This window comes from Porites lutea, chromosome 12 (assembly GCF_958299795.1).
Source record: "Porites lutea chromosome 12, jaPorLute2.1, whole genome shotgun sequence".
Lineage (NCBI taxonomy): Eukaryota > Metazoa > Cnidaria > Anthozoa > Scleractinia > Poritidae > Porites > Porites lutea.
Window position 1 is genome coordinate 15,520,629 of NC_133212.1, and position 14,637 is coordinate 15,535,265.

Below are 14,637 nucleotides of genomic sequence, written 5' to 3' on the forward strand. Positions count from 1 at the left end.
CGTTTCTTGTTCTTTGGTCCGAAACTGCACGGAAATGCTTGCTGTGCAGGCTATACTAACTGTTACTGAAGAAATAGACCCCTTCAGGTTTTGTGTCCTGTAAAAATAAGTTTATTGCACTCTATACCTAAAAACATAGATTTGACTGCTAAACCAGAAAAAAAAATAATCGTGAAAGTTTTTGTAACAAATGGAAAACAGTTTCTCATTTAATTCCTTAACTGTTTTAAGGATTTACATATTTAGAAAATATGGGCCAAACACACTTAACGGTCAACAACCCATTCAGGTCCTCCTTTCGAGGCGGTGGGGAGAAAGGAGTTTCAAAAGTTCTTCCTCCTGTACCTTGTTTTATATTTAAATATTTTTTTGATTCCCTCCGTTTCTTCCGCTTCCCTAGTTCCCTCCCTTTAGAACTCCCACATGCTGCTCTTTCCTTCCCCATCCGCCCTTTTCTTCTGGGTTCCATGAGCCCCCTGTCTTCCCCCACCTCCTTATCCTATTAGTATTGCAAAACCCTTGTCACAAATAAATATAATAACAACATTTTCCATCATCTGTTACCATTTTCCAGTTGTTGTCTATACATTGACCTCCACAGCCTCTAGGAGTCATGCATATTGCTCTACAGCCAGGAGAGCTCAACACTCTCTTACATGTAGTGCATCTCTCTTGAGGGATCTCTGCAGTGGCAGCATTAATGATACACATGATTCCATCTGCTTCTGCTAATGCACCACCTACAGCTGCCAGTGCTCCTGTATAGATCAGAAGGAAGGGCTGTTTTTAGTCTTCAAATGGTTTTTTTGTTGATATCAAAACAACCTTCGATAAGCGACTGCCCTGTACGGGAAGATTTTAATATAGTGGTCGCTTATGGTGGAAGGAGGTCGTTTACAAGAATCAAGCAACAGGAGGTCTGTTACAAGAAGCAGAGGTCCAGAAACATTTTCTCATCTTCTTTTTGAAAGTCGAAGATTAGATTCGTTCAAGTTACGATATTAATTTGTAGTTCCATGTTGTCACTGAAAGTTCTTCATAGAAGCCCTCTAATGGTTAGCCTCCAACGCAGACGTTCTTAGGGGTTCGACACGCGTTCCTGTCCCACTAGTTCTTAAGAGTGGTTGTCAGAGAAAACCGGGCAAAATGTTAAAAATGTCAACGGAAGGGGCTCAACAGAATAAGTTCATACTAACATCATAGATAGCTTTGGTGGAGTGGTGGACAAATATAACAAACATAAGATCTTATCCCCGGGGTGGGGGGGTACTCCCTTATATAGGCTATATAGGTATGTGCTGCGCCAAAGGGTATGGTTTTTCAGCCGTTTTGGTCTGTATCAATTTTGACCATTTTGGTCTAAAATAGGGTATGGTTTGTGCACCCTAGTCCTGAATTGGGTATGTTTTTTTAGAAGAAGTTACTTCTTCATCATTAGGCGATAAGACCATTTCCCTTTTAATGTTTATGCCAACCGTGTACTTGCCGTAACAGCTTGTCAGGTCTGAGATAGGGTAGGGAAAATCACAGATTTTGGTCTGAAATATTTCATTATCCCTTTCTCTGACTAATCAGCATTAACGTATGGGACGAGATCCCTGTCGAGGAACACGACATAGGACTCCGAGTTCTAATTATGTCCGAGAAAGGGAGGGAGGGAGGACTGACCCTTTTCACTGAGACTTTTTTCGTACTGACAACTTTGCATATATTATTCAGGTTTATAAATTATAATGCCTAATACATCATCGTACGGGGTAATGAATATTACATGACTTTGAATAGAAGAGGGTATACACGTACACCTGTTAGTCCGCTAATTGGCTCAAGGCCACCTTGTTGTGGTGGCGGACTGTCTGGTCTTTGTCTATTAATTACTCACCAAATGTTTCTGTACTCATCAAATGAAATTCACTCTACAATTCGTGCGTCATTTGTCCGTACACTCAACTAAAATAAGACCAGACACTACAAAGCTGTCTTGAATCTGAGCGCGTTTCCTAAAATATAGCGGAGCTCCACGCTCGCACGGAGCGTAGTCCAATACCTAAGAAAATATGGTGATATACCCGTCCGAGAAATTTTGGTAATCACGTGACCGTACGCCCGTCCGTCCGCATCACAGGCATACCAACGTAAAACAACTCAATGAACAGGTATGGCAATTGGCAAAGCAAATACAACTCGAGGTTATTTTGGTGGGAAATCGCATAGCCAGCCGCGTCTTGTGAAGCAGAGACAACTAAAGACTCAATAAAGACGAAAACGGAAACCGGAAATTGTTTCTGTATCCCTGTTGTCTAAGGTATTAAGCTTAGATTAATTGTCATGTCCACAAATTTAATTTGGAGTATAGAGAAAGAGAAAGTAGGCGACAGGCCAGCGAAGCTCAACGAGAAAATGAGCGGCAGTGAGCTAGAGCGAGAGAAAAATAACAAAGGAGACATTTTCTGTTGGAAGAACAACATGAAAATTTTGTAGCGGAGGTGAGAAAATGAGAAATGCTAGCGGCCACCAAGGTGAAAATGAGCGCGAGTAAAAAAGAAAGTGAACAAGAACACGTTCGACATTCCCTCCGTCCATAAAACGTGGAAGTTTCTGAAAGTTTCATGTTATAGTCGTGCATAACAACGGCAAACAAATGTTCAAAAAATGTGTGCTGCATGTACAAAGTTGCTTTTTTTGCTAATCAGTGACCCATAGTTGTTTTTTCACCGTCCTCGTTGCGTTCGCCGCTTAGCATTACTTGATTTTATATTTTGTTTGAGCAAACTATAAATATTATCGTGAGCTTCGCTTTTAGCCCTGGCTAAATCTATATAATTTTATTAGCTTGAATTTAACATCAAGTTGACTGAAAAGTCACTAACACAATTGTAACTGATACATTTTTCCTTTTAGAACATAATTTTCTCTACTACAATGTACAAAATGTACCTTAAATACCGGGCTTAATGCGCTCACTCGGTTATTCTACTGAGATCTCCGTCTCGAAGAAAACAAGGATGAAGTCCTCCGTGATCCCGCACCTATTTGAAAGATTTTTTGTGATTAGCTGAGAAAACAATAGGGATTGTCACGTAACAATGCCCCTATCTCTGAAAACAAGGGGACCAGTGAAATGAGAGGTTTAGAAAGGTGCAGGTCTACTGGTCCTCCAACGCAAGTTTCATGAAGTTTTTCGCTTGATCTTTTCACTTTCCCTCAAAGCGACAACTGAGTATTTTCTAAACGTACTTCTACGTAATTTTCATATTTGTAACTATGTTTTACCGGTGCATTTTTGACTTGCAAGAGAGGAGATTTGCTCAACTTTTTGCTGCACTAGCTTTTTGCGCATGGTAAAAGCTCCATGAAAGCACGATAATCAATAGCCTCGACATACAAAGCTACGACCTGACGCTCAATTAAGGCACGGTAAGGCTCGAAAAATGCAAGATAAAGCCACAATCTATGCACCTTCAATGGATTTAGGCTTGATGCACGATTATCGGCTTAGCTTCACGATGCACGATGACAACATTTGATCTATTTTGTTACGGATGTGATCACCAACACCGTGCACTTAGCCATTTGGCGATACATTTAGCAAGCCTTTGACTTGAATCTCAGACATTACTTTACTGCATCTTTTTCAAACCCTTGACTCGAATCTCAGACGACACCTTTGACAGGGGTACAAAGGCTAATCAAATGACACCTTTCACGTGCGCCAAAGGTAAAGGTTAAAGGCGTAAAAATACGGCCTTTATCGCCGGACGACCCGCCTGAAGATGTCATCAAAGACAGTTTTTTGTCGCGCGTCAAAGGCGTGCAACGGTGGTCTTTATAGCGCGTTGGACTGTGCCTTTGACGCTCCGTAAATCCGTTACCGTAAAATTCCGAAAATAAGCCCTGGGGCTTATATTATTCAAAGGCCCTTTTTGAGGGGCTTATTTTTGGAGGGGCTTATATTCGGAGAGGCTTATGTATGGAGGGAAATTTGCGTTTCAAAATCGATTGGGCTAGCTTGTAGTGGGAAGGAAATTTACCATTTTTGCTTTGTTTTACTTTGTATTCGAGGATTCCAAGTACAAGTCCCCGGGGGGCTTATATTCGGAGGGGCGATTTAACGGAGGGTTTTTTGCGTTACGATTCTGGGGGGCTTATATTTGGAGGGGCTTATACATGGGGGGGGCTTACTTTCGGAATTTTACGGTATTTCATCCCGTGATTTTCATTTGGCTCGGCAAATCATTCCAGTCATCGCTAGCATTCAGCCTAACCACAGGACCTGACAGGTCGTAGTCTGGAAATTAATGAGGATTGGTACAGAAAACAGGTATCTCCTTAAGAGACTCTGGCTTGTTAGATTAGCCATTTTCCTAAATAAAACATTTGCAGTCTACCACTTACGATGATCAACAAATGCAATATCATTATTTAAGAATTAAACTACATTGTGCTGAAAATAAATGAAGGAAACTGGCCAGTTTTGACATTAGTTCCATTCTTAGAAGAACCTGAAGAGATAAATGAAAACTGGATTCCTTGAACCTCATCAGATTCTTTTCCATTAGTCACACTCCACGATAATGGGCCTTTGATAAGAGATACAATCTCATACGTTTTACCCTGCTCAAGGCAAACAGGGTGATCAAACATGACATCAAATCCATAGAAACCATTTGTCTCATCTTTCTCGGAGGAATACGTGCCCGTCAGTTTTACCAGAGGAAAACCGCGATTTGCCACATCTTTCACTTCTACTGAAACTGTGTATTCGCCACTTTCACTACCAAAATGCTGCACTCCGTGTAACGTAATATCTTTACTGACAGTTATATTGAGGGCATCAGGATTACCACGATTGTAGTGCCACGGACCATCAGGCATTTTGGGCGGACTTACTTCTCTAAATCTGTAAATTCGATGGAAAAGCCCAGGCCGTCTAGGTAACGGCTGTCTAGGGGAATGCATAAATGGTATAGAAGACTCTAAACTACCACCTCCGTAGTGTTTCATCATAAAAACAATCTGTTTTTTAGTCAGAATTTCACAATCCAAAACCGAAGCAAACTCCTTCGGAGACATCACTGGAAACCTTATTGCTTTCACAATTTCCTCTCCAAGAATCCTTCTTTTGACCTTGCCATCAGGGGTTAGTCTTTGCCTTTCCACTTCTTTAGTGACCCAGCGATCAACAGCTTTAAATAAATCCACTTCCTTTACATTCAATCTCTCCCTTTTCACGACAGACTCAACTACAGATTTCTCAAGCGTGACAAATTCTTCCGACGTCAGAGCTTTCTCGGTTTGCGCCTCAATTACTTCCCAGCACCGTTCTTCCAGATCTTTATCCTCAAATTTCTGAGCTTGCGGCAGGACGGAGAACACATTCGACGCCTCTAGATGTTCATGAAGATATTCAGTGCACTTATCAGCGAGTGAAGGCACCAAGTATTTCTTTGCCAAGTAGAGAACTTGCATGACATTACTTCCGCTCAAGTTCACTTCATCGCTGTACAGAAAACGAAACAACTCTAAGAGACTCTCATAATCACAGTCAGGCAGTTGAATAGTGCCTGCAGTCTCTGCCATTTCACCGTAGAACATGGCATAGAAAACAGGACTACTGATTGCAAGTATAAACTTGTGAGCTGGAATGCACTTTTGACTCTTCCAGCTATTACTTTCGTTATGCGAGGCAGGAACTACGAACTTCACATCACTTAATAATTCGTTATTAAAAATAAATTTGGTTCTCTCGCTGATAGTTGAACGTTTTGTCTGCCAGTTATCATCAAGTGTAGCCATTGCAGTGATTGCAACTTTCTGATTACAAGGTATAAGAAGTTTTCTCTCTCGTCAACCTCAAGTACGCTACGTTTCTCCATCTAGTACCCAGGGTCTTCTCGGGTTTGGCACAGGTCACCCATTCTTTGTTTGAATTACAGCACGCGCAAGTGTAACGGTGGGGCTCTAGCGGGTCTGGGCGTTATCACTAGCGTTTAGATATTGTAGATGCAGCCACTGAGGAGGCTCCTGAACTCTAGACGTGCGAGCATTGTGGCCACGCAGAAGCGGAACAACCCAGCTGCATTATGATTTTCAAGAGGTGCGCAGTGGAGTCTAACGATTGGCGAGATGCTAGCGCCAAACATAAATGTTTTAACTTCTGTGAGAACTGCTGCAGCTGCCGTGTCTCAAGAGCAACAAAGCGCCTGCAGGCAGAAAGGAACACCAGAATTCTTCCAAGTTGAGAATCCACCGCTGTTTGTCGACGCATCTGTACGGTACACAGAAAGCCGGCTAGATCACTGGTTCCTCGCTAACGACCGCCGGTACATCTGTAACCTGAGATCAGGTGTTTTTTTTTGTTTTGCTTCTTTATTTCTTTGGCTCGAGAGGGGAAAAAAATAACGCCTGATACATTCATATAACAAGCCGTGAACCGCCCCCTACTTTACATAATCCAACGTTTCCTTGACCTGTCATGTTATTAGACAATAAGCGTTTACCATACGGGAATCAAATTTTGGGGCGAATAATGTCTCTTTTGAAATCAATTTTAGGGAAAAGAAAATTTTTTAGTACGTCCATGTTCAGATGGCGTTTCCTAAAAAGAATTTTAAATGTGTTCAAATACTGCTAGCTGGAGCTGCGGCATCCTCGGGGACCCAGGGGCAGTTAGTCGGGTCGATAAAATGTTCGTGGTGAAAGTTTACTGTAAGATCGAGACGAGCCCCTGGGCACTTACTCTTACCGAACCAGTTCCAGAAGCGTTTGAATTGCCTGCTTCTGATTGGCCAGAAAAAAATTTTTCTGGCCAATCAGCGAAGAGAAGCTTCCGGGTGACTCTCGTGTTTTCTTACACGACGTAGTTTGCCTCATCGATCGCCATAGTTGCGTAGCGCGTTCAACGGGGAAAGTTTCTCGAGGAAAGTTTCAGAACAAAATGTTAACAACCCGCAAAAATTACAACCTTTAGCACGGCTACAAGAAACAAACACTCTCCGATGAATTTTTGGGGCGGATCTTTCCAAGGTATCGTAAATTTTTCTTGATGATACGATACGCGATGCATGACTTTCACTTTCCACTCAATTAATTTGCTCACACTGTCTAGTATACAACGCCAAGCTTACATTTTAGATGTCCCTGTTCGTTGCACGTCTTCTGAAACTTTCTGCAGCGTGAAAATTTCGGTTGTACGGGCCACACAACTACGTCGATTGATCGTGGGAAATGCCGGCTAGTTTCAGTGCCTTCTCCTTGCTTTCGCTCCAAACTCCTTTCGAAACTTTTAAGCTTAAACGCTTACAGCAGTTAACCGTACGAATTCTGCCGAAGTTGATAGTAGTGTTAACTTAAGATTCGAGGGAGACCTCCAGCAAGCGCTTGGAGAAGGCTTGTCTTTGTTTCCTGTGGTACAGTTCAAAGCGAAGCAAAGATTTATTATTGAGAAGATTGTGGAAATAAGAGATGTTTTTGGGCAATTGATAGAGGAGTCTAACCTTCCAAATGTTCCCTATAAGCTACGGGGTTTAAAAATCTTTAGATGCTAAAGGTTGTGAATTCCCTAGTAATCCATTGGTCACAGTGATTTCACTTCTCATATCAGTTGTTGAGGAACAGGTAAAGTACTAGAGGTCACTAGGAATTCAGGCCACTTACTTAGGGGAAAGCTAAGCAAAACGAAAGATCCAGAAACGTTGAATGGATAGGGAGTGTTTTCTTTGTTGTACGGAAGCCTGGAATCATTAACCTGGGACAAGAAATTCAGGGCAATGTTCTCTAAGGAGTTTTACCAGAAGAATCCTGTGGCAGGTACATACAGCTGTTCATTGGTAAGTATGCTGATTTGTTCACTAGTAAGGGTGCTACACTGAACTCATTGTGGGGAGTTCTGAAGGGGTAAAATGGGATGTTGTTGCTCTGGGAAAATGGGATTTAAGTCACTGGCAGGGGGATTCTATCACTGAGAATGGGAAAAAATGTAAAAAATGGGAATTGAGCGTTAAACAGTTTCAATGGAATTGATATCCCCCCTTCAGGACCCTCATTATACTTAACAGTAGATCTGGCTTTTATTCAAGGATGCTCAGTAATCTTATGTCTAAAAGCTGACAGACACTTCACAAGTCTAGAATTATCATGTTTTCTGTCACCACTTATTGACAATTGAAAGCTGATGAAGTAAGCCTTGTGACTACTTAAGATAATAGTGCAATTGAATATTTACCTATTATAAATGGAAAAACATCCCATAATACAGAACTACAGATGCCATTACATTAATTTTATTTTTAAGCTGTTGAGATTTTCTTTTAATTTATCAGTATGGGAGTTCGCTTGAGTTATGTAAATACTAGGGAGCTGTAATATTTATTTTATTTTAATTTGTTAATAAACGTTTACACTGGGGTATTTGTTGGTGATTCTTTCTGTCCCAAAGGGTTTGTTTTAGGTGGCCAACAAGTATACTTAAGTATATTATTTGAAAACTGTCTAGAAAAATGGGGTGCTCATTGTATTCGGGTGTACATTATACAGAAGTAAATATGGTATACCTACACTTAACATACAAAAGCTGTTTTCCAACACTCTCTGGAAAAAAAGGGAACTGTGCTGAAATTGTCACTTGCTGTTTTCGATAATTCTAAAAGTCTTTCTTCTTTTAGATTTTATTAGGTGTACAACCTACAGAAGAGAAAAAAATCCTTCCTTTTTTGATGACAGTAATGAAAACAGCAGAATCATTCCAAGCCACTAATTTTGCAACATCAGTGCCAAAGACTGTTAGTCTGCTTGAAGAAAATCAAGATGATCTGAGACAGGAATTTCAAGAATCAAATCTTCAGTGCTTGTATTCTAGAATTTGTATTCTCTGATTGTCTTCTACAGGAAACAATATTATTGATAATTGTAATAAATTATGTTCTGTGGAAAGTATTTTAGAGACACTGTGTGGAATGGTGACCATGCAATGAAGATTTTTACCTTTCTAAAGAGGGTGTTTAAAGATTTAAAAATAATTATCAATGAAGAATATTGTCAGATGAGGAGAATGATGATAGGAAGTTATGAAATATCAAACAAATGCACCTAAGGAAAATTGTTAATATTGCAGCATTATTCTTTCAAAATAAGTCCAATCTTGTACCATCAATTGCAAGGGAGTTAAAACAATGGCACTGTGGATGTGTTTGAGGGGGTCAGTAAGGGGTAACATCAGGCCAATCATAGATAAATAGTTTGGCAAAAGATCACATATCATGCGAAATTACTTTTATACATATATTTGTTAAAGGATATCTTGTAATAAAAATTCATTTCTACTATATTAGCCATAATGCTAATCACAGTGAAGATTAATCCAGGTTCTCTTATGCGGTTTAGTATGCCAGAGACCCAGTTCCTTGAAATCAAGAACTGAAGTTGGATCTTTGGAAAGTGTCCCTATTCCTTGGCCTCTTCTCCCTGGAATTTCCTTAAGAGCGTTCACTTCTTGTAAAGTTTTAGTGAGTACAAAAATGTCTCTATAGACATCCCACCCTTCCACGATTTCTCAACTCTATACCTACACGTGTCACACACTGCGCGTTTATCGCCCTCCAAAACACTCACACCAACCACTTTCAAACATTTTCGGAAACTCAACTTTATTTTTTTTTTCTTCGTTTATCCATAAAACAAACGCACACAGCCTGCAAAAATGGACCTCACTTAACAAGTCAGGATTCAGCACATAATCGGACCGAGATTTCGAACTAAACACAACGGCTGTAATTAAAATACGTACTGGTACGTAGGGTTCGTGCGCTGCAGCAAGCCAGCCATTCCCACGATCAATCGACGTAGTTGCGTGGCCCGTGCAACGGAAATTTTCACGCTGCAGAAAGTTTCAGAAGTCGTGCAACGAACATGGACATCTAAAATGTAAGCTTGGCGTTGTATACTAGACAATGAGTGCAAATTAAGGTGTGGAATAAAGTGGAAGTCATGCATCGCGTATCGTATCATCAAGAAAAATTTACGATACCTTGGAAAGATCCGCCCTAAAAATTCATCGGAGAGTGTTTGTTTCTTGTAGCCGTGCTAAAGGTTGTAATTTTTGCGGGTTGTTAACATTTTGTTCTGAAACTTTCCTCGAGAAACTTTCCCCGTTGAACGCGGTACGCAACTATGGCGATCGATGAGGAAAACTACGTCGTGTAAGAAAACACGAGAGTCACCCGGAAGCTTCTCTTCGCTGATTGGCCAGAAAAATTTTTTTCTGGCCAATCAGAAGCAGGCAATTCAAACGCTTCTGGAACTGGTTCGGTAAGAGTAAGTGCCCAGGGGCTCGTCTCGATCTTACAGTAAACTTTCACCACGAACATTTTATCGACCCGACTAACTGCCCCTGGGTCCCCGAGGATGGAGCTGCGGTACCTTTATTTAACAGCTACAAATAATAAAGAATTTACTGGTTAAAGCTCGTTGACTTCGTTCTGTGCCGAAACTGGAAAGCAGTGAAAAAAAATTAGGCTCAAACACCATATTTTACGAACTGAAAGGTGTTGTGAAAGCGGAGATCGCATAGAATAATTCGCAGGGTTCTGAAGGAGGAATTACAGTCAAACCGGGTCAGGATTCCATTCATGAATTGATTATTTGAAAAGTGAACCCGTTTGTCGCTTCTGTAACTTGTAGCCGGTATCAAATTGCATTCAAATGATCGGTGAATTTTTGACTGCAACTTTTTAGTATACGATGAGATAGAAAATATTTCAATGGGTGAAATTTCTATTTGGGCATTCTTCAAATTCAAGAAAACTGAGCCGGCAGAAATTTTATAACGAACTCGCGTGTGTATTCACTGCTCATGACGCAAGCAAAAATGCAGACTGAAATCAACAAAAACTAACGGATGGCGGCATTTTGGCCAATTGGGACAGCGCAAATCATCCGTATTGTTTCCTATCCAATCAGAAAAAAGTCCAGATTCTGGCTTTTAATGTATCATGCCCTCTTCTTGTGAGAGACTTAAAGGGATAATAGGGAGAGGGCATGGGGCGCTTTCCATTTAGGAAAAAAATGCGGAAATTTCGGTGGGAGCAAAAGTGGAATTTCCGATTGGTAAAAAGTTGTTCCATTTGGTCTTAAACCCCGGTTACGTCGCGGTGCCCGACCGTGGACCTGGAACTGGTACAAACTACGAGAAACGTAAATGGAACACGACATTCCGTTCGGAAATTCCAACCGGGAAAACGGGCCCACCTTTTTAGATTTTCCACTTTTTCTGGGAATTTTCCAGTGGGACGAGCCGACGAAACGTGTTCTATTTACCGCCGAACCAGAAATTCCGGAAATTTTGACTAAGTGGAAAGCGCCCATGCCTCAGGCTAGTACATCTGTTGTTGGATGGTTTGTTGGTCCAGCGCTTTTCGCAGGTAGGAGGAGACTTTATTTTTTCTTTTCGCAAAGTAAGGGAGTCCAGATTCCTGCCGGAACGCGGGAAATTTTTTGTTTGGTGCAATCCGGAATCCAAGAAGTTCTACTGTCGGGAATCCAAGCTCCACTGACAAGAAAGGCTAAGAAACTCATTGGAATCCAGTACCGGGGAATAGGAATCCACGGACTGTAATACAGAATCCAAGGCTATCTTGGATTACCTTGCAAGTACGTGGGGCGATTTCTTCGACATTTTCCCCTGGCCGTTTGAGTTATTTTTAAAGCTTTCATTTTGCTGGATTGTTGTTAAGCTTATTCCGGTGTGAGGAAAAATTCCGTGAAATTTCCTAGGATCTACTGGAAATTTTTTTGGTGGAAAGTACGGAAAAGTGGTACATGATCATGAAGGCCACTCGAATGTTCAAGTCAAATTTGTGTTTTCTTGGCGCGTATGTACTTCCGACCTGTTTGAGAGATGATTTCCATAGACCTCTTTCAATATGGCGGCCTATTACCTTAATATCTTCTTGGCTATCTTCTTTTAGATGTATCATAATTAGCCTTTCTGGCCTCGTTTGAAAGTAAGGATTCTTTTGTATTTTACACATGCTAAAGAGGTCAGAAAGATTAATTATTATACATATAAAAGAAAACATCAATTGGCCGCCATTATGAAAGAGGTCTATTAGGGAATGGCTTAACCTGTCCCAAATCACGCGCTCATATTTTCGCATGCCTTTCACTTGATGCAGGATGAATACAGTTTAGAAGAAATACCAGAGCACTTTGACAAGTCGGGATGCCAGGATTGGTGTGTAACATGTGGGGATCGAACAAATAATGTCAGAAAGTATTGTCTGGCTTTATGCAATCACTGTCAACAGGACGATTAATGTAATTAAGGGATTGGTCATTGTGTGGAGAAAGGGGTCAGGGCCGGTGCAATAGGGAGAGCTAGACAGGGCCAATGGTTTTTATGCTGGACTGACGTTTAGGGTTAACCGTGTACGGCCTATGCCAAACGTCGAACTTTTCATGAGACGAGTTTAGGTCATAGAAAGTTCCACGCCTGGCTCAGTTTATTTCGTCTGAATGAATCTGGATCGTGCAACACGTTCTATCCGTCTGCTTCAGACGGAAAGAGCGTTTAAGATCGTCAGTCGGGACAAACGTCGATCTTCACATGCGACCAACTAAACTAATAATTAAAAATTCATATGATAATGTATATTTAGCCTCGTTCGGGAGACTCTGATTCAGTTGATCAAGTCGACGCGTCGTAAGTTCGACCTCGTCTGACCGGACAGACTTTGGTTCGTCTCGTGAAAAGTTCGTCGTTTGGCCTGGGCCTTAGGGCGCTTTACAAAAGTCAGAACTGGCCGGCCAGACCGGTCGCGTAAAAAGAAAAAGTAGCCTTTTCTGAAAATTTTTACTGAAACTCATCACTGCCGCGCAAACCACCATTTGGGGATTAACTGATCTGGCTGATAGTCCTGTCCAATAGTTGAATTCTCCTTTCGACTTGACAGGTCTGGCCGTCCAGTTCTTACAAATGGTGAGTGCCCCTTGATTCACACGCCCGCATATATACTAACTAAAGGAAACCATTGCATCTCACTAGTAGGCGTGAAGGAAAAAAAACGCGAATGATATAACCCACCTTAGTCACCTCCGCAGCCATTTAAGGGTCGTCACGCAACGCGCTTCCCCAATGTAAGACACGCGTTCCCAACGTCGCGAATAGTTTGGATATGAAAACCAAATTCTGATTGGTCGCATCAAGAGCCATATGAGTTACATAAGGGAAAGGAATGTAGTTCGAAAGAACGTGACGAACGTGACGACCCTAAAAATGGCTGCGAAAAAATAAATACTAGAAAAGAAATAAATGGTCGGCCCCTTTTTAGAGTTTATAGACAGTGAAAGAGAGTAAGTGATAAAATTCAGAGGAAAAAAACATTTATTTTCAATTACATTTCAAAATTTGTTTGCTTTGGTTAGACTGCAAATAGTGCTACTTTTCTTTAAAAAGTTTCTGAGGTGACACAATAGAGAGCTTTAGATTTAGAGACGAGGACGACTAGAAGTATGAGATTTTCTCAATACTGAGTATAGTTTGTCCATCTGTGCCTCCTTTTGTGCTTGCTGTGCTATTAATTCCTTTTTTTAACGTGTTGAGCGGTTATTATTATTGTTTCTCTCAATTTGGTGGCAGTTGCCACTGTTTTTATTTTGATTAATGATAAATTTCGTCACACAGCTCCTTGAAGAACAAACTAGTACCAAAAAAGAAAAGAAAGAACAGTCTGCTTTGAAAGTATTCAGAGCATCAAGACTGCATCTATTCATAGCATCTAACCATGCATTGGCTGCTTTCCCCGCTTTAGCTTTAGCGTTTTAACCCCTTCCTTTGTTATAATTAGCAAAATACTAAACCTAAAAATTTCAACGTACACTACATTTCTAATACCTACTATTTAGACTGTAACTTTCTATGGTTATATTCCTAAGTAAACTGGAAAAGGTTTCTTTCCACATTTTTTTGCCAAATGTTATAAAGCGAGCTGAATGTTATTCACCTCCTAGTGAAAGATGATAATAATAATAAAAGCTATTGCAAAAGATTAAACTACTTTGTTATAGCTTTGAATTTATGAGCTTTGTAAAAGCAAACTTGCCTGAATTTTCTGCAGTTGTCTCCTCGCGATTGCTACTCGAGGAGACGGTTAAAATTCGGGCTAAAAGTAAACGCATTTAACCTTGAAGAACTTTTTACTCAATTTGCTCAGCTTGGTGCATATAACAGTGTTACAATTTGGTAGTTATCCCTTGTAAATTCAAATCTTTTTTTTAGAACCAGATCCTTTCTAGAACAGTTAATTTAATTAGATTAGAAATAGAGGATTGGGAAACTCACCAATGGCCTATACTCTTAGTCTTGTGCGAAAACCACAAGAAAAGAAACTGGTTCATTAAAAATCTACTGTACACTTTCTACAACTGTACACTCCTTTACTTAGCCAAACCAAACACTTAAGTCTGAGAAATGGCTAAACGTTCACCCTATTTGTCAGATACAAAAGCTAAATAGAGTACCGAAGTGTGACGTCATAGAGAATGAAATTTGTGAAATTATGGGATTTGTTAAGATATTCTGAAAGAACAACGTCCAAGGCGCCTACTCGCCAAAGATTAGCAATTTGGGGCAGATTGTCTCTG

The 14,637-nt window shown here is 40.7% G+C and overlaps 2 protein-coding genes across 2 annotated transcripts in view; one reads left to right on the top strand and one right to left on the bottom strand.

The window, feature by feature from the left end:
* Positions 1-14,637, top strand: part of LOC140921535 (dedicator of cytokinesis protein 7-like) — a 189,811-nt gene that overhangs the window by 100,345 nt on the left and 74,829 nt on the right. The gene's annotated exons all lie outside the window — the stretch shown is intronic.
* LOC140921274 (BTB/POZ domain-containing protein 6-like) lies at positions 4,289-5,858 on the bottom strand. The gene has a single exon (XM_073371260.1). It carries the CDS (start codon positions 5,794-5,796, stop codon positions 4,435-4,437), a length of 1,362 nt encoding a protein of 453 aa, XP_073227361.1. The 5' UTR covers positions 5,797-5,858; the 3' UTR covers positions 4,289-4,434.